This window comes from Pseudophryne corroboree, chromosome 3, assembly GCF_028390025.1.
Source record: "Pseudophryne corroboree isolate aPseCor3 chromosome 3, aPseCor3.hap2, whole genome shotgun sequence".
Classification (NCBI taxonomy): Eukaryota; Metazoa; Chordata; class Amphibia; order Anura; family Myobatrachidae; genus Pseudophryne; species Pseudophryne corroboree.
Genome location: NC_086446.1, coordinates 401,334,929 through 401,355,432, shown reverse-complemented (window position 1 = coordinate 401,355,432; position 20,504 = coordinate 401,334,929). Strand labels below are relative to the sequence as shown.

At 47.5% G+C, this 20,504-nt stretch overlaps 1 protein-coding gene across 3 annotated transcripts in view; it reads right to left on the bottom strand.

Moving 5' to 3' along the window:
• The window catches only part of NDRG3 (NDRG family member 3), a 240,382-nt gene that overhangs the window by 50,999 nt on the left and 168,879 nt on the right, over positions 1-20,504 (bottom strand). For all 3 annotated transcript variants that reach the window (XM_063960112.1, XM_063960115.1, XM_063960114.1), the window contains exons 4-7: positions 9,448-9,553; positions 8,242-8,362; positions 7,929-7,991; positions 132-192 (exon numbers count right to left, since the gene is read on the bottom strand). In XM_063960112.1, the coding sequence (XP_063816182.1) occupies positions 132-192; positions 7,929-7,991; positions 8,242-8,362; positions 9,448-9,553 (351 nt within the window). The remainder of the gene's footprint in view (positions 1-131; positions 193-7,928; positions 7,992-8,241; positions 8,363-9,447; positions 9,554-20,504) is intronic.

Sequence of the window (20,504 nt, the reverse complement as noted above, 5' to 3'; positions counted from 1 at the left end):
GGTGGTCAGATGGTGGAGCTAAAAGTTACAGGACTGTAGCAGCATAAACAAAAACGTGCATTGAGGAAAAGGAAAGTCAGGCAGTAAAAAGGAGGACATTCCCTTTGCCAAGCAGAAGCATATGTACTTACGGCAAATTTTGACAATACATAGGCGCCAGCTCCAACACCAATTCCTATAATGGTTTTTAGGCTGAAAAGAAAGATTACATGAGACCTAAAATAAAAACTGTACATTATGCTTCAGAATTTATAACATCCATTAATTTCAGCTGCTCGGCCGGCGGACAAGTTGGCCAAGTGCGTACACCGCTTAAAAGAATTGACCTACATGTATTTGGAATGTGTACTCCATATTTTGGCAAATATATGTACATTTAAAAGGATTGTACTGCATCTTATAAGCGAAGCTCCTCAATCCTTTACTAACCCCATGGTAAGCTATACCCCAGATGAAAGAAAGAAGTAAAACACAGATATGACCTATTTGAACCAGTCCTTTTTATGTACATTGCTAAGGCTGAATGCCTGTTTAAATCATTTAATTAGGGTTATAGCACTAAAACATAGGCATCAGTGTCACAGAAAGCAGATTACAGGAGTGGGACTGACAAAGAGGATGGCATGTACATATACACCAGCATATAAAGCAAAACGATGTATGAACACTGTTTCAAAGAGAGGAATAATTTACAATAACTTTCTTGTACCATTTAGATAGCAGTCTTTCATCTCTAGCATTGGGGAAGCCTGTTCCTTTCATTAACCATCTCTCAAGCTTTCTTTATAATCCTATTCCACTCCTCACATTATGGTAATACCCCCATTACGTGCAGCAATGTAACATAACCACACCAGTGGACAGGTCGCTACCTCCCACAAACACCACCACCCTCTCCTGCTGTGACCATTCTGGTTATCAGATTGTCTATTGGGGTGGGGATAAACCTGCAGCCAAAGTACATTCTGCATGAGCAAGAGCTGAGAATTCAGTACATTAAGCTGTACAGACCCTCCCACATGGTTTCCTGTCAACTGACCAGCACAGAAACCCAGAACCCAAAGTGTTTCAATAATTTGTGAGTGCTTATTCTAGCTTTTATGCACTGTGGAAATGGATGGAAGAAAGTTAAAAATAAAAAATAAGATTTTGGTTACCTACCGGTAAATCATTTTCTCGTAGTCCTTAGAGGATGCTGGGGTCCACATTAATACCATGGGGTATAGACGGGTCCACCAGGAGCCATTGGCACTTTAAGTGTTTGAGAGTGTGGGCTGGCTCCTCCCTCTATGCCCCTCCTACCAGACTCAGACTAGAAACTGTGTCCGAGGAGACGGACATCTTTGAGAGAAGCATTTAAACACAGATAGTGGCGAGATTCATACAAGCTCACACATACAAGGCACATCAAGCTAACTAGCTTGAAACACTCAGCAACTGCTGAAACATTACTTACCAAGTAACAATGCAGTACATAACTAAACAAAGATCCACTGAACCAGAGAACGGTTGCAGGAAAATGAAACGCTGGGCGGGCGCCCAACATCCTCTACGGACTACGAGAAAAGGATTTACTGGTAGGTAACCAAAATCCTATTTTCTCTTACGTCCTAGAGGATGCTGGGGTCCACATTAGTACCATGGGGATGTACCAAAGCTCCCAGAACGGGAGGGAGAGTGCGAAGGCTCCTGCAGAACTGATTGGCCTCTGATGATCTGAAGTTCAGTCAAAGTATCAAACTTGTAGAACTTAGCAAAACGTTTTCGATCCAGCCCAAGTTGCCGCTCGACAAAGTTGTAACGCCGAGACACCCCGGGCAGCCGCCCAGGAAGACCCCACCTTACGAGTAGAGTGGGCCTTAACAGATTTTGGACACTGCAATCCTGCCGTAGAATACGCATGTTGGATAGTGAATCTAATCCAGCGAGATATTGTCTGCTTTGAAGCAGGACACCCAATTTTCTTGGGATCATACAGGACAAACAGAGTCCGATTTCCTGTGACGAGCAGTCCTCTTCACATAGATTTTCAAAGCCCTCACAACATCCAAGGACTTGGATGAAATTGAGGAGTCAGTAGCCACTGGCACCACAATAGGTTGGTTGATATGAAATGCCGACACAACCTTCGGAAGAAACTGCTGACGTTTTCTGAGCTCAGCTCTATCTTCGTGGAAGATCAAGTAAGGGCTTTTACAGAACAAAGCCCCCAATTCTGACACACGTCTAGCAGAAGCTAAGGCCAACAACGTGACAGCCTTCCATGTAAGAAATTTGACCTCAACCTCCTGTAGAGGCTCAAACCAGTCCGATTGGAGAAACTGCAACAGTCGTTACATTGTCCGACTGTACTTGAATGGCCCGATTTTTTAGAAGATGGTCCGCCTGAAGAAGACCGTTGTAGACGGCTCTTCATTCCAGGAGGCTGATCAGCAGGCCGGCCTCCAGACTTGACCACCTTACTTGGAAGGTTTCCCCCTGAGTGACTGTGCCCCAGCCCCGGATGTTCGCATCCATGGTTAGAAAGACCCAGGCCTGAATCCCGAACCTGCGGCCCTCCAGAAGGTGAGGCAATTGGAGCCACCAGAGGAGTGAAACCCTGGCCTTTGGCGACAGACGAATCCTCTGGTGCATGAGGAGATGAGATCCTGACCACTTGTCCAGGAGATCCAGTTGGAAGGCCCGAGCATGGAACCTCCTGTACTGGAGAGCCTCGTAAGAGGCCACCATCTTTCCCAAAAGGCGAATGCATTGATGCACAGACACCCAGGCTGGCTTCAGGACATCCCGGACCATTGTTGGTATCACCAACGCCTTTTCCTGCGGGAGAAACACCCTCTGCACTTCTGTGTCGAGGATCATCCCCAGAAAAGACAACCTCTGTGTTGGTTCCAAATGTGATTTTGGAAGGTTCAGAATCCAACCGTGGAGTCTGAGTAGTTGGGTTGTGAGAACAATGGACTGCAACATCCTCTCCTTGGACGATGCCTTTATTAGCAGATCGTCCAGATATGGAATGATGTTTACCCCTTGTTTGCGGAGGAGAATCATCTCTGCCATCACCTTGGTGAACACCCTTGGTGCTGCTTTGAGGCCGAATGACAGGGCCTGGAACTGGAAACGACAGTCCAGTAATGCGAAACGGAGATAAGCCTGATGCGGCAGCCAAATCGGAATGTGGGAGGTACGCATCCTTGATATCCAGGGATACCAGGAATTCTCCCTCTTCCAAACCTGATATCACCGCCCGGGGAGACTCTATTTTGAACTTTAACTCCTTTAGAAGGGGGTTCAGTGATTTTAGGTTTAGAATGGGCCTGACCGAACCATCCGGTTTCGGTACCACAAAAAGGTTCGAATAGTAACCTGTGGTTTGCAAATGAGGAGGAACTAGCACAATGACCTGTGCCTCCACCAACTTCTGGACAGACTCTTGTAGGACAGTTCTGTCTGCCAGTAGGTGAGGAGGGAGATTTTGAAATTCCAGCCTGTATCCCTGGGACACAATATCTATCACCCAGGGATCCAGGCCGAACGATACCCAGACGTGACTGAACTGTCCGAGTCTTGCTCCCACCTCCAGGCCGCGCGGTCCACCGTCATGCGGAGGACTTTGGCGTACCTGAAACAGGCTTTTGTTCCTGGGAACCTGTGGCTGCAGGTTTCCTGGCTTTAACTCGACCTCCCCTAAAGAAGGTATTGGACGGTTTGGCCTTTCTAGGCTTGTTAGGACGAAAGGACTGTGATGCTGATGAAAAGGGATTTCTTCGGAGCAGGTGCAGCTGAGGGAAGAAACTGAGACTTACCTGCTGTAGCTTCCCCAAAGAGAGCCTGGCCTGTGTAGGGTAGGTACTCCACGCTTTTCCAGGATTCCGCATCAGCCGACCACTGGCACAGCCACAGTCCCCGTCGAGCTGAAAACAGACATGGAAGAGATTCCCGCAGCCATGGAACCCAGGTCTTTCATGGATTCCACCATAAAACCTGCTGAATCGTGAATGTTACGCAAAAACAATTCAACATCACCCTTATCCATCGTATCCAAATCCTCATGTAAGGTGCCTGACCACTTTACTATAGCTTTTGCAATCCATGCACTAGCAATAGTGGGACGTAATATGGCCCCCAAAGCGGTGTACATTGATTTAAGTGTATTATCAATTTTGCGATCAGCCTGCTCCTTTAAGGCGGTGGAACCGGAACAGGCAAAACCACCTTTTTTGAGAGTCTGGACACAGATGCGTCAACAATTGGCGGGTTTTCCCATTTTTTTCTATCCTCCTCAGGGAAAGGGAACGCCACCTGGACCCTTTCAGGGATCTGGAATTTCTTAGGGTTTTCCCATTCTTTCTCAAATATAGGGGTATATAGCAGGTACCAGAGTCGGGCCATACTACCATAAAAGTTCTGTAATACATGGGTTGCAGATTCATTACTTGCAACCCTGTCTGAAATCTGAGAAATCCAAGATTTAATAGAGGAAAACCACTCCGGTTTCCTTGCTGGAATCTGTGTGCTAAACCAGTGCTATCCTGATTACATGGAATGGGATCAACCTGGGAGGACATATCCTCCGCAGCATATGACACAGTGTCCGTGGACATAGCTAAAGGAGACCAACACACACACACACACCACACACACACACACACAGGGGAGGGCGGACAGAGTTCCTTCCTTCCCCCCCCCCCCCCCCCCCCCGAGAATGGCAAGAGAGACAGAAATTGGAGCCAACCCACACACAGCGCTTCTAACCAAAGGGAGACCCCCTTTCAGCGCTGACTGTGCACCTTAATAGGATACACAGTCGTATTGCAGCCTCCCCCCTTCTACAACCCCCTGGTACAGTTTACAGGTAGCTGGAGTTTCTGTGGAGGGACCTGTTTCTCCTGATCAGCGCTGTGCAGGCAGGAAAATGGCGCTGAACGCTGCTGGGTCCACTCTGAGGAGAAGCTCTGCCCCCAAAATGGTGCAGTCTTCCCGCTCTTCATAGGATTATACTGGCCTGAGGATTGAGTGCTGGCTGAGATCCGGGGACCCAGTCAGGCTTTTGGACCAGTGTAGGGTGTAGCGCTGGCTCAGGGCGCCCCATTACAGCGCCGCACCATGTATCGCTGAGCCTTCCGGAGCGCAGTTAATACTGCACCCCTACCCTGCTGCCGCCATCTTCACACCGAAGGGGGGCTGGTGCCTCAGGACTCATGGCAGCATGGTGCTGGGGCGGGCAATCCCCTGCGACGGGGAACGATCTGACCCCTCAGAAGCTCAGTCCTGTCAGCGGAGTAAGTGGATCAGACCCCGCAGGGCGGACACTACTACTACTACTACTACTACTACTACTACTACTACTACTACTACTACTACTACTACTACCCCCCCCCCCCCCCCCCCACTAGCTGTGACCGGCTCCTCCGGGCACATTTTCTAAACCAAGTCTGGTGGGATGGGCATTGAGGGAGGAGCCAGCCCACATTCTCAAACTCTTAAAGTGCCAATCGCTCCTGGTGGTCCAGTCTATACCCCATGGTACTAATGTGGACCCCAGCATCCTCTAGGACGTAAGAGAAATATGGGGCGAGGCACAGCCTGGGGAATCCGATTCATAGAGGTCTAGAGCACGAAATTCCTCTATATACAGAGATTCCACAAATGAATGGACCACAGACCGTTTGTTAGAGTCACATGAGTACTAAGGAATAAACTTCTTGTACTTTATTAATACAAACTACTGTACCCCTTCCATGACCTAAAGCTAGATTATGTTTTTGTTCCCATTTGACTGAAGTATTTTGCAGTATCATAATTTTAACAGAACAAAGGAATGATTGGAAAGCCAAGTTCCCAAAATTATATTCTGCACTTTATATGAAATAATATTTGACAATTGACAAACTCCAGACTTCCAACAGGCACTGCAGGTCCAATCATCACTGTAGAGTTCAAAAGTACCAAGAAATGAAAGCATTCAGAAATGTTATAGATTCCGCACCTCATCATAAGAAGGAACAGGATATCAAATGAATGCACGGTTACTAAACATTACTAACCATGTACACAAAAGGTTGGCAAACACCTCTATTAAAGTCATCATTTGCATTATTTCACGAGGTTGTGTTAGAATGAGCCATAAAAATGGGTCTCAGGAAATACCTGGGCATTTATTTAAGCCACCGACATCAATTATTTCAGGCCAACTATTCAAACATTCTGGACCAAATTAAAATCAGACCTTCATGTATGGTCTGAGAATTTGATATCTTGGATTAGCAGAATAAATTCCTTAAAGATGAACGTACTTTTCCGGCTTTTAGACTTATTCCAAACCTTACAGATATATAGTCCTCCTTATGTTTTAACATTTTTGCAATTCCACTCTTCAATTTATCTGGGCTCACAAACGTCCCAGGATCAAATGGAAATGGAGTCAGCGTCCGTACCGAGATGGCAGCCTGAAAGTTACCAATTTCCAGAAATACTATTACGTGGCGCAGCACTCACACCATGTGCAATGGTGCACTTCTGATGCAAAGAAGGTCTGGGTTAATGCTGGAGCTGAGGAGCCTGGTTTAACAACGCTATCAGCCTGCCTTCTTGTAGCCCCACCAGGACTCGCCGTCCTTGGAACGTCTCCTCCCATCCTATAGTTTCACACATTAGCCATCTGGGATTTTACTAACCAGCAGTTTAAACTTTCCTCGGGCTCATTTCCCTGTATCCTACTATTTCATATTCCTGAATTCCCCCCCACCCAGCATGTGCAAGGCATCTTTCAGTTTCCGGAAGGTAGGGAAAATTCTGTATCTGAAGGTTATTATGGATGATGTTAACTTCTCAGTTTTCAGATATTCAGGAAAAATCAGCAATCCTATTTAGAGAATTGTTTAGTATTTTTTTTTACAAATAAGTCACTTTAATTCCAAGATTAAAGCCATATTGACAGAAAGGCAATTGTCTTCCTTTGAATCTATCTGTTGGAGACGATCCTCAGCCAGAGAATTAATCTCCAAGATATATATGCTGCTTATTGAGGATGAGTCCCCTGCACGGGATTCCCATGAATTGGTGTGGGAAGCAGATTTAGGAATCAATTTAGATTCTATGGCGTAGTCAGAAATCTGGGACAATGCTGCTTCTAGATCCATTTGCAATCAAAACGAACGAAAATATACGCTTTCATACCGGTGGTAAGATGTACTTTCTCGGTTGAAAGCTATGATTCCGGACACCTCCAAAAGGTGTTGGAGAGGATGCTCAGAAGAAAGCACCTTCTTACACATATGGTGGGCCTGTCCGCTGATCTTAGCAATATGGCAAGTAATCACCCTCCTCTCACACCTATTCGAGGTTCCCATCCTATTTGACCCTAAATTTTTCCTTCTTCCTCTTAGCCTTCCCACCCTCTCCAGACACCAAAATAAACTATTACGACATATCATCGCAGCTATGACATGCCAAATAGCTGTAGACTGGAAGCAGCCAATACCATCACCTATGCAGTTTATCTTGTCACGGATCTGGTATGTTCATAAAATGGAATATGTAACTAATGTTATTAACTATTCATTTAAATCAAATGTTTGATCAACTCTGTGACCCCTGGCTGACCACTCAGAATTCCCCATCCCAGTTTTGCAGCTGATTCCCTGAACTGGTTTTACTGCTGTAACCACTACCCGTGGTCCTCCCCAACTGCTCTACACTTCTTCCTATATTTTTTCTGCTTTCAATTCTCTCTCTCTCCTCCTTTTGCCATTGCCCTTGAGAAGCTCATATACTGCTCAAGTTCTTCCTCACAAACTTGGGTCACTCTCATGTCACCGTTTGTTTATAGCGGATGCATGCATTTCAGTCTACATTTTGTTGTTCAAGTATATATTTTTGCCGTCTGTATGTGTATTTTCGTGATCTGTTTAATAAATAGTATTTACCTGAGATGTGTTAAGACAGCCAATAACATATCAGCCAGCTCCTCCATGGTTGGGTACTGGTATCTAAAAGAGATTTGAATTGTCATATGCCAACAAGTCTTTCCAACAAAATCGACTTTCTCAGGAAACAGAGCAGCATAAGGAATATTTGTTTATTTTACATTGATCACAATAGGAGTTTTTCATTACAAGATACCCAAGATGTGATCATAAGCATCATGAATATACCCCTAATCCACTAATTCTTTGCACAGGAAAAGTGCACCTTCCGCCATAGCCTACACAATCAGTGGCGGAGAACTGTTAAACATACCCAGCTGGGAACGATGGTGCTCCCATCTGCTGACCAGGGGCATCCACATGGCAAACTGTAAAATGCTGGGTGATTTCATGCATGTCTTCATAGTTGAAAAAGGTGCTGTAGCAGGACTTATCTTCATTGAAAAGAATAAAGAAAATCGCATTGAGCTAACTAGTAGTTAATTCTTTATTAAAATATTAATGCTGTCCCATTATTACCATCTATATTACAGGATATACAGTGACCCTTGAACAATAGGGGAAGATTTTACTATTGCACAAACTGATGGATTTAAAGTGGTAACAGAACTAAAGGCTAAAACCAGCCTGGTTTACTACTTACTGTATTTCTATTTCTGCGTCAAAGCCATCGGTCACCGGTGGCTTTGACAAACCGTACTAAGTAAATCTACCCCCTAGACTTTCTAAATGGAACAGAACATGCTTGTATATAGTATGTAAACAGGAGTGGAAGATTTATATGTGTACAAAATACAGGGTGTAGATCGCTGCTTGTATACAACGGGCAAACATTAAAGGTTTAGGGTACACCAGATTTCTGCAGAAAAACCACATATGGGTTTACTGAACACAAGGGCGAGAACACAGAACGGACATTTATCACAATATAAAATGTGCACAACAAACTACTTTGCAGGGTTTTAGGAATAAACGTTGCCAAGAAATCTGGCTCTTTATTAGGCTTATAATATTGCACTTTACTTCAAACCCATTACCCTTCTCAACAAGCAGCTGCACTATGTGCAATGGCAGATAAAACAGTCCCATCTAAATCAAAATTACATTTGACATTGTATTTATATCTGAGAAAAAAAAAAAAAAAAAAAAGGACTGCACAACATGGCAAAACACTACAGCAACCGCCCTAGATCGGATTGAGATTTATACGAGGGCTAGGGAAGTAGTAACTCCAAATGGTGAAAATATAGAAAAATGAAATACACCTCTAATATTTTTAATCACCATCAAATTTGTTTAATTAACAGAAATGAAAAGCCCTGCTAGAAGTAACTGTGCAGCTCTTTATAGTTCCATCAGCTAAGTCACTGATATTTATATACCCTTACAAACCAATGGCATTTGGTAAAAACAACCCACCCACCACGTTATTGTGCACAATTGTGTCTACACTCTTTTACAGTATCCATTAAAAATTAAAAACCAAACAAGGACATGAGAACACAAAATCCAAACTTACGGTTCAAGCCAATGTCATGGTACGTGAGGATCACTGGTCTATTGCCTTTTGGATTGCCCCGCATTGTGACATGTAACACACCATGAGCCGTTTCAATATCATGTTCCTACAACAAAATCAAGTAGAAGACATAATCTGCATGTGTAATGACTGATAACGTATAGACAAAATGTATAGAAGAAATACAAGTTGAGTTGTTTATAAAAAGACCATCAAAAGAGTAATTTAGTGATATAGTAACATGCATTTCTAGTAATTACATTGAGGAGGATTAGGGTACAAATATACAACAAACATGAATACATAGTAGTGGCACAGCAATTGTAACTGTGGCTTATAATCAACCATAGGCAACTGGCATTTCTGTGGAATCACTGGCGTTGTGACCTGGCTGGAATGAGACTAGAAGGTGAAAGACAAAAAAAAATAATAAAAAAAAAAAATAGGATTTTGGTACTTACCGGTAAATCCTTTTCTCCTAGTCCGTAGAGGATGCTGGGGACTCCAAAAGGACCATGGGGTATAGACTGGATCCGCAGGAGCTTGGGCACACTGAAAAGACTTAAACTGGGTGTGAACTGGCTCCTCCCTCTATGCCCCTCCTCCAGACCCCAGGAATTGTGCCCAGGAGAGACGGACATTTCGAGGAAAAGATTTTTGTTTAAACTAAGGGCTACCAACATACCAGCCCACACCAGAAACATACCGTACAACCGGAGTAACAGTAAACCAGATAACAGTATGAAGTAACCACACCAACAAGCTGAAACAAGAAATACACAACCCGTGTATAAACTAATTTTACCAGCAAAAATACAATGCAAGAAACAGTCCGCACTGGGATGGGCGCCCAGCATCCTCTACAGACTACGAGAAAAGGATTTACCGGTAAGTACCAAAATCCTATTTTCTCTTACGTCCTAGAGGATGCTGGGGACTCCAAAAGGACCATGGGGTTTATACCAAAGCTCCAGAACGGGCGGGAGAGTGCAGACGACTCTGCAGCACCGACTGAGCAAACGCAAGGTCCTCATCAGCCAGGGTATCAAACCAATAGAACTTAGCAAAAGTATTTGAACCCGACCAAGTAGCTGCTCGGCAAAGCTGTAACGCCGAGACTCCTCGGGCAGCCGCCCAAGATGAGCCCACTTTCCTGGTAGAATGGGCTTTTACTGACTTCGGCACTGATAGCCCGGCCGAAGAATGAGCCTGCTGAATGGTACTACAAATCCAGCGTGCAATAATCTGTTTTGAAAACAGGATGACCAATCTTGTTGGAAGCATACAGGACAAACAGTGCCTCAGTTTTTCTGGCAACAGCTGTCCTAGTGACGTAGATCTTCAAAGCTCTCACAACATCCAGAGATTTTGGAATCGCCACAGCCTCCGTAGCCACCGGGGCCACAATAGGTTGGTTAATGTGAAATGAAGAAACCACTTTTGGCAGAAATTGTTGACGAGTCCTCAATTCCGCCCTATCCGAATGAAAAATCAAATACGGGCTCTTATGAGATAAGGCCGCCAACTCTGACACTCGCCTGGCAGACGCCAGCGCCAACAGCATAACTACCTTCCAAGTGAGAAATTTCAACTCAACCTTGCGCAAAGGTTCAAACCAAGAAGACATGCGAAACCGTAAGACCACATCAAGATCCCATGGAGCTACAGGAGGCACAAACGGAGGATTGATATGCATAACTCCTTTCACAAAAGTCTGAACCTCTGGGAGGACAGCTAATTCTTTTCGAAAGAAAATAGACAAAGCCGAAATCTGCACTTTGATGGAGCCTAATTTCAGGCCTGCATCTACTCCCGCCTGCAAAAAGTGGAGAAAGCGACCCAAGTGAAAATCTTCCGCAGGAGCCATTTTAGACTCACACCAGGAAACATACTTCCTCCAAATACGGTGATAATGTTTCGCCGTAACCTCCTTCCTCGCCTTAATGAGAGTGGGAATGACCTCCCCGGGAATCCCCTTACGAGCTAAGATCTGGCGCTCAACCTCCATGCCGTCAAACGCAGCCGCGGTAAGTCTGGAAACACGCATGGACCCTGTAACAGGTCCTCTCTAAGAGGAAGCGGCCAAGAATCTTCCACCAGTAATTCCTGAAGATCCGGGTACCAGGCCCGTCTTGGCCAATCTGGAACAACGAGAATCGCCTGAACCAGTGCTCGTCGAATGATCCCCAGTACCTTTGGAATGAGAGGAAGTGGAGGGAACACATACACCGACTGGAACACCCACGGAGACACCAGGGCATCCACTGCACTGGCTTGGGGGTCCCTTGACCTGGAACAATATCTCGGGAGCTTCTTGTTGAGACGAGACGCCATCATGTCGATCAACGGAATTCCCCAACGTTTTATCACCTCTGCAAATACCTCTTGGTGAAGAGCCCACTCTCCCGGATGGAGATCGTGTCTGCTGAGGAAATCTGCTTCCCAGTTGTCCACTCCCAGTAGGAAGACTGCTGACAGAGCGCTCACGTGTAGTTCTGCCCAGCGAAGGATTCTTGTGGCCTCCGCCATTGCCGCTCTGCTCCTTGTTCCGCCTTGAAGGTTTATATGTGCCACCGCTGTGATGTCTGACTGTACCAGGACAGGTCGACCCTGAAGGCTTCTTGCTTGTAGCAAGCCGTTGTAAATGGCTCTTAACTCGAGAACATTTATGTAGAGACAAGCTTCCTGTAGTGACCATTTCCCCTGGAAATTTCTTCCTTGGGTGACTGCGCCCCAACCCCGGAGACTTGCATCTGTTGTCAGAAGTACCCAATCCTGGATACCGAACTGGCATCCCCCTAGGAGGTGAGAACTTTGTAGCCACCACAGGAGAGAAATTCTGGCTCTGGGAGATAGACTTATCTTCCGGTGCATGTGCAGGCGAGACCCGAACCATTTGCTCAGCAAGTCCCACTGAAACACCCGGACATGAAATCTGCCAAATGGAATGGCTTCATACACCGCAACCATTTTCCCCAGAACCCGAGTACAGTGATGGATTGACACACTCGTCGGCCTCAGAAGTTCCCTGACCATCGTTAGCAGTTTCAGAGCTTTTTCTTCTGGAAGAAATACTCTCTGTAAATCCGTGTACAGAATTATGCCCAGAAAAGGCTGGCAAGTGGTCGGAACCAACTGAGATTTTGGCAAATTGAGTACCCAACCGTGCTGTCGCAGAACCGACAGTGACAAATTCACACTTGTCAGCAACCGTTCCTTGGACCTCGCCTTGATCAGGAGATCGTCCAAGTATGGGATAATCGTAACTCCTTGTTTGCGAAGGAGAACCATCATTTCCGCCATGACTTTGGTGAAAATCCTCGGAGCCGTGGAAAGCCCAAATGGCAACGTCTGAAATTGGTAATGAGAATCCTGTATCGCAAACCTGAGGAAGGCCTGATGCGAAGGATGTATCGGGACGTGTAAGTAGGCATCCTTTATGTCGACTGATGCCATAAAATCCCCCCCTTCCAGGCTGGCAATTACAGCTCGAAGAGATTCCATTTTGAACTTGAAAACTTTCAAATAAGGATTGAGGGATTTTAGATTCAGAATCGGTCTGACCGAACCGTCCGGTTTCAGCACAACAAAGACGCTCGAGTAGAACCCCTCCCCCCGTTGGGACGAGGGAACGGGAACAAGGACCTTTTGTAGACAATTTTTGTATCGCTGCCAGCACCACCTCCCTGTCCGGAAGAGCCACTGGTAAGGCCGAAATGAAGAACCGGTGAGGGGGCATCTCCCGAAACTCCAGCTTGTATCCCTGAGACACAATCTCTAGGACCCAAGGATCCAGGTTTGATTGAATCCAGACCTGACTGAATATTCGCAGACATCCCCCCAACGTTCCGGACTCCCCCAGGGAAGCCCCAGCGTCATGCGGTGGACTTGGTAGAGGCAGGAGAGAACTTCTGGTCCTGGGCGCCTGACACTGCAGGCGGCTTCCTTCCTCTACCTTTTGAAGCGAGGAAGGACGAACCTTTTCCATGCCTGTATTTATTGTGACGAAAGGACAGCATCTGCTGATGTGCTGCCTTTTTCTGTTGTGCGGGAACATAAGGAAGAAAAGAGGACTTACCCACAGTCGCGGTAGAGACCAGGTCAGCCAAGCCGTCCCCAAACAAGACAGTACCTTTGAAGGGTAAAGCTTCCATAGCTCTCTTGGAGTCGGCATCAGCATTCCATTGATGGATCCACAATGCCCTCCTGGCCGATATCGACATGGCATTGGCTCTTGATCCCAAGAGACAAACATCCCTCGCCGCATCCTTCAGGTAATCTGCAGCGTCCTTGATATAACCAAGAGTCAAAAGAACATTATCTTTATCAAGGGTATCCATATCATTAGCTAAATTCTCAGCCCATTTAGCAATAGCACTACTCACCCATACCGACGCCACAGCAGGTCTCAGCAATGCACCCGAATTAGCGAAAATGGACTTCAGAGACATCTCCAGCTTGCGATCCGCCGGATCTTTGAGAGCTGCCGTGTCAGGAGACTGAAGCGCCACTTTCTTAGATAAACGAGATAGAGCTTTGTTAACATTTGGAGATGCCTCCCATTTTTCCCTGTCATCAGAGGGGAAAGGATATGCCATATAAATCCTCTTGGGAATCTGCCACTTCTTGTCCGGCGACTCCCAAGCCTTTTCACAAAGAGTATTAATTTCATGAGAGGGGGGAAACTTCACCTCAGGTTTTTTTCCCTTGAACAAGCAAATCCTTGTTTCCTGTACCGCAGGTTCATCAGAAATGTGTAAAACATCTTTTATAGCCACAATCATGTACTGAATACTCTTAACTAATGGTGGATGTAAAGCAGCCTCAGTGAAATTGACATCGGAATCAGAGTCCGTGTCGGTATCAGTATCTACCACTTGAGTAAACTGCCGCTTTTGCGACCCGGATGGGGTCTGCACCTGAGACAAAGCCTCTTCCATGGACTTTCCACACCTGTGTCTGTGACTCAGACGTATCTAACCTCTTTGATAAAGAAGCTACATTCGTATTTATCGTACTTAACAATGCGAGTAAATCAGGTGTCGGCTGCGCCGACAAGCCCAAATCTAGCCCCGCATCCGCTCCGCCAATAACCTAATTTGGTGAATAACATTCAGCCTCAGACATACCGACACGAAGTACCGACACACAGATACACACAGAACGTCCCAGCTAGGTGACAGGCCCACAATGAAGCCCAGATAGAGGACACAGAGGGAGTATGCCAGCTCACACCCCAGCGCCCATATATCCCGTCAAAGGATATATGTACCCAGCGCTGCTTAAATAATAAAAATGCACCACACTGCCTGCCCCCCCTCCCCCCCCTCCCAATTAGCTCCCCGTTACTTGTGAGAGGAATGTGGAGGTCCCGGGCAGCGTCTCCTTCAGCCGCGTGTTGAAGGAGAAGATGGCGCTGTGAGCCGCGGGACAAAGCTCCGCCCCCTTTCCGGCGCGCTTCGGCCCGCCAAATTTGAAAATGAAAAGATGCCGGCGGGGGTTGAGAAACGGTGCCGAGGCACCGAAAAGCCTTCTGCCGGCCCCAGACCACAGTAACATGCTGCCCAGGGCGCACCCCTCCAGCGCCTTGCACCCTGAGAGAGTGACATTGGTGAAAGTGTGTGGGAGCATGGAGCGCAGCGTTACCGCTACTGTTACTGAAGTCTTCTGCTGTCCTGAAGTCTTCTGTTCTTCTCATACTCACCCGACTTCAGTCTTCTGGCTTCTGTGAGGGGATTGACGGCGTGGCTCCGGGAACAAGCAGCTAGGCGCACCAAGTGATCGAACCCTCTGGAGCTAATGGTGTCCAGTAGCCGAGAAGCAGAGCCCTTAATTAAAGTAGAAGTAGGTCTGACTTCTCTCCCCTCAGTCCCACGATGCAGGGAGCCTGTAGCCAGCAGGTCTCCCTGAAAATAAAAAACCTAACAAAAGTCTTTTCTAGAGAAACTCAGGAGAGCTCCACTAGTGAGTGTCCAATCAGTCCTGGGAACAAAGTCTAACTGGGGTCTGGAGGAGGGGCATAGAGGGAGGAGCCAGTTCACACCCAGTTTAAGTCTTTTCAGTGTGCCCAAGCTCCTGCGGATCCCGTCTATACCACATGGTCCTTTTGGAGTCCCCAGCATCCTCTAGGACGTAAGAGAAAAAATAAGATTTTACTTACCGGTAAATCTATTTCTCGTAGTCCGTAGAGGATGCTGGGGACTCCGTAAGGACCATGGGGAATAGATGGGCTCCGCAGGAGATAGGGCACTTTACGAAAGCTTTGGATTCTGGGTGTGCACTGGCACCTCCCTCTATGTCCCTCCTCCAGACCTCAGAGAAACGGTGCCCAGAGGAGATGAACAGTACGAGGAAAGGATTTTTGTAAATCTAAGGGCAAGATTCATACCAGCCACCCAATCACACCGTATAACTTGTGATAAACTACCCAGTTAACAGTATGAACAATAACATAGCCTCGGTTCAAACCCGATCAACTATAACATAACCCTTATGTAAGCAATAACTATATACAAGTCTTGCAGAAGAAGTCCGCACATGGGACGGGCGCCCAGCATCCAATACGGACTACGAGAAATAGATTTACCGGTAAGTAAAATCTTATTTTCTCTAACGTCCTAGAGGATGCTGGGGACTCCGTAAGGACCATGGGGATTATACCAAAGCTCCCAAACGGGCGGGAGAGTGCGGATGACTCTGCAGCACCGATTGAGCAAACAGGAGGTCCTCCTCAGCCAGGTTATCAAACTTGTAGAACTTTGCAAAGGTGTTTGACCCCGACCAAGTAGCAGCTCGGCACAGTTGTAGTGCCGAGACCCCTCGTGCAGCCGCCCAAGAAGAGCCCACCTTCCTAGTTGAATGGGCCTTAACCGATTTAGGCAATGGCAATCCTGCCGAAGAATGCGCCTGCTGAATCGTGTTACAGATCCAGCGAGCAATAGTCTGCTTTGAAGCAGGAGCGCTAACCTTGTTGGCCGCATACAGAACAAACAGAGCTTCGGTCTTCCTGATCCTAGCCGTTCTGGTCACATAAATCTTCAAAGCCCTGACCACATCCAGGGACTCTGAATCCTCCAAGTCCCGTGTAGCCACAGGCACGACAATAGGCTGGTTCATATGAAAAGATGAGACCACCTTGGGCAGAAATTGAGGACAAGTCCTCAACTCTGCCCTATCCACGTGAAAAATCAGGTATGGGCTTTTTATGATTAAGCCGCCAATTCCGAAACCCGCCTTGCAGAAGCTAAGGCCAACAATATGACCACTTTCCAAGTGAGGTATTTCAACTCTACTGTTTTGAGTGGTTCAAACCAAGGTGACTTGAGGAAACTTAATACCACGTTAAGGCCCCAAGGCGCCACCGGGGGTACAAAGGGAGGCTGAATATGCAGCACACCCTTTACAAAAGTCTGTACTTCAGGGAGAGAAGCCAATTCTCTTTGAAAGAAAATGGATAAGGCCGAAATTTGAACCTTTATGGACCCTAATTTTAGGCCCAAATTCACTCACGTCTGAAGGAAGTGAAGCAGACGGCCCAACTGGAACTCCTCCGTAGGAGCAGTTCTGGCCTCACACCAAGAAACATATTTTCGCCATATACGGTGATAATGTTTCGACGTCACGTCCTTCCTAGCCTTGATCAGGGTAGGAATGACCTCCTCCGGAATCCCTTTTTCCGCTAGGATCCGGCATTCAACCGCCATGCCGTCAAACGCAGCCGCGGTAAGTCTTGGAACAGACAGGGCCCCTGCTGCAGCAGGTCCTGCCTTAGAGGAAGAGGCCACGGATCTTCTGTGAGCAACTCTTGCAGATCCGGATACCAAGTCCTCCTTGGCCAATCTGGAACAATGAGGATTGTTCCGACCCTTCTTATTCCGATTACCTCTCATACCCAAGGTGTTGAGGATAGAGGAGGAAACATAGACTGATCTGAACACCCAAGGTGTCACCAGAGCGTCTACCGCAACCGCCTGAGGGTCTCTTGACCTGGCGCAATACCTCTTTAGCTTTTTGTTGAGGCGGGACGCCATCATGTCTATCTGAGGCAGTCCCCACCGATCCGTGATCTGTGTGAAGACTTCTTGATGAAGTCCCCACTCTCCCGGATGCAGGTCGTGCCTGCTGAGAAAGTCCGCCTCCCAGTTGTCCACCCCCGGGATGAACACTGCTGATAGTGCGCTTACATGGCCTTCCGCCCAGCGTAGAATCCTGGTCGCTCTGCCATGGCCACTCTGGCTCCTTGTGCCGCCTTGGCGGTTTACATGAGCCACTGCCGTGACATTGCCTGACTGAATCAGAACCGGTTTGTTCAGAAGCCATTCCTCCACTTGGCGTAGGGCGTTGTATATGGCCCTCAACTCCAGGACATTGATGTGGAGACCAGTCTCTAGGCTTGACCAGAGACCCTGGAAATTTCTTCCTAGTGCGACAGCTCCCCAAACTCGGAGGCTCGCGTCCGTGGTCACCAGGACCCAGTCCTGAATGCCGAACCTGCGACCCTCCAGGAGGTGAGCACTGCACAGCCACCACAGGAGAGACACCCTGGCCCTGGGAGACAGGGTGATCCATTTTTGCAAGTGTAGATGGGACCCGGACCATTTGTCCAATAGGTCCCATTGAAAGGTCCTTGCATGGAACCTGCCGAAGGGGATGGCCTCGTATGAAGCCACCATCTTCCCCAGAACCCTCGTGCAATGATGCACTGAAACCTTTTTTGGCTTCAATAGGTTCCTGACCAGAGCTACAAGCTCCTGAGCCTTCTCCACTGGAAGAAGAACTCTTTTTTGGTCTGTGTCTAGAATCAGGCCCAAAAAGGGCAGACGCGTTGCAGGGACTAGCTGGGATTTCGGTAAATTGAGATTCCAGCCGTGCCTCTGCAACGCCTTCACGGACAGAGACACGCTGTCCAGCAACTTCTCCCGAAATCTCGCCTTTATGAGGAGATCGTCCAAGTACGGGATAATTGTGACGCCCTGCCTGCGCAGGAGCACCATCATTTCCGCCATTACCTTAGTGAAAATTCTCGGGGCCGTGGAAACCCCAAACGGCAACGTCTGAAATTGGTAGTGACAGTCCTGTACTGCAAATCTCAGGAACGCCTGGTGAGGAGGGAAAATCGGAACATGAAGGTACGCATCCTTTATGTCCAGGGGCACCATCCAATCCCCTCCCTCCAGGCTGGCGATGACCGCTCTGAGCGACTCCATTTTGAACCTCTTCAAGTACAGGTTTAGGGATTTCAGATTTAAAATGGGTCTGACTGAACCGTCCGGTTTCAGTACCACAAACAGGGATGAATAATAACCCTCTCCTTGCTGGAGATGAGGAACTTTGACTATCACCTGTTGAATGTACAATTTGTGAATTGCAGCTAACACCAGCTCCCTCTCCGACGGGGAAGCCGGCAGAGCAGATTTGAAAAACCGGCAAGGAGGCATGTCTTCGAATTCCAGCCTGTTTCCCTGGGAAACAATCTCTATTGCCCAGGGACCCACCTGTGAGAGAACCCAGACGTGGCTGAACAGACGAAGACGTGCCCCCACATGATCTGCCCCCCCCCCCCCCCCCGAAAGCCCCAGCGTCATGCGGTGGACTTTGCGGAAGTAGGGGAGGACTTCTGCTCTTGTGAACTAGCCGAGTGCAGCTTTTTTCCCTTGCCTTTACCTCTGGCAACAAAGGACGATCCTCGTACCTTCTTGCTTTTATTGGAACGAAAGGACTGCATTTGATAATGCGGTACCTTCTTAGCATGCTGCGGGGGAACATAAGGTAAAAAATTCCATTTACCGGCCGTAGCAGTAGAGACCAGGTCCGAGAGGCCTTCTCCAAACAACTCCTCCCCCTTGTAAGGCAATGACTCCATATGCCGCTTTGAGTCGGCATCTCCCGTCCACTGTCGGGTCCACAAGAGTCGCCTAGCAGAAATAGACATAGCGTTTATTCTGGAGCTTAGTAAACAAATGTCTCTGAGCATCCCTCATATACAAGGCAGCATCTCTGATATGCTCAATGGTCATTAGAATGGTATCCCTATCTAAGGTGTCAATCTCCGTAGATAAGGAGTCAACCCATGCCACGACAGCACTACAAACCCAGGCCGACGCCATGGCCGGTCTAACTGTAGTTCCTGAATGTGTGTAAATGTGCTTCATGGTAATTTCCCGCTTGCGATCAGCAGGATCCTTGAGGGAAGCAGTATCCGGAGAAGGCAGTGCCACCTTCTTGGATAAGCGTGTCAGTGCCTTGTCTACTTTAGGCGAAGATTCCCATCGTATCCTATCCTTCTGTGGAAAAGGATACACCATAAGAATCCTTTTGGGAACATGTAGTCTCCTATCCGGAGACGCCCAAGCCTTTTCGCACAATTCGCTTAGCTCAAATGAGGACGGAAACGTGACCTCAGGCTTTTTCCCTTTATACATGTGAACCCTCGTGTCAGGGGCAGTTCCTCAGTGATATGCAAAACCTCTTTTATGGCAATAATCATGTATCGAATACCCTTTGCCACCTTCGGCTGTAATTTTGCATCCTCATAGTCGACACTAGAGTCAGTAACTGTGTCAGCGACCTGGGATATGGGGTGCTTTTGAGACCCTGAAGGTCCTGGCGCCACAGGGACAGGCACGGTCTGGCTACCTGACTGATCCCTAGCCTCAGCCTTGTCTAACCTTTTATGCAGGAGATTCACATTTGCATTCAAGACATTCAGCATATCCACCCAGTCCGGTGTCGGCGTTGCCGACCTGACATTCATACACTCCCCCTCCACATTAAGCGAGCCTTCCTTGTCAAACATGTCGACACACGTACAGACACACTTCATACACACAGGGAAACTCTTTTCTGAAGACAGTATCCCCTTTAAGGCCCTTGGGGGGGGGGGGGGGGGGGAAGAGAGAGAGGGGGGGAAGAGAGAGAGAGAGAGAGAGAGAGAGAGAGAGAGAGAGAGAGAGAGAGAGAGAGAGAGAGAGAGAGAGAGAGAGAGAGGGAGAGAGAGAGAGAGGGAGAGAATATGCCAGTACACACCCCAGCGCAATGACCCTGGAGACCAACACAAA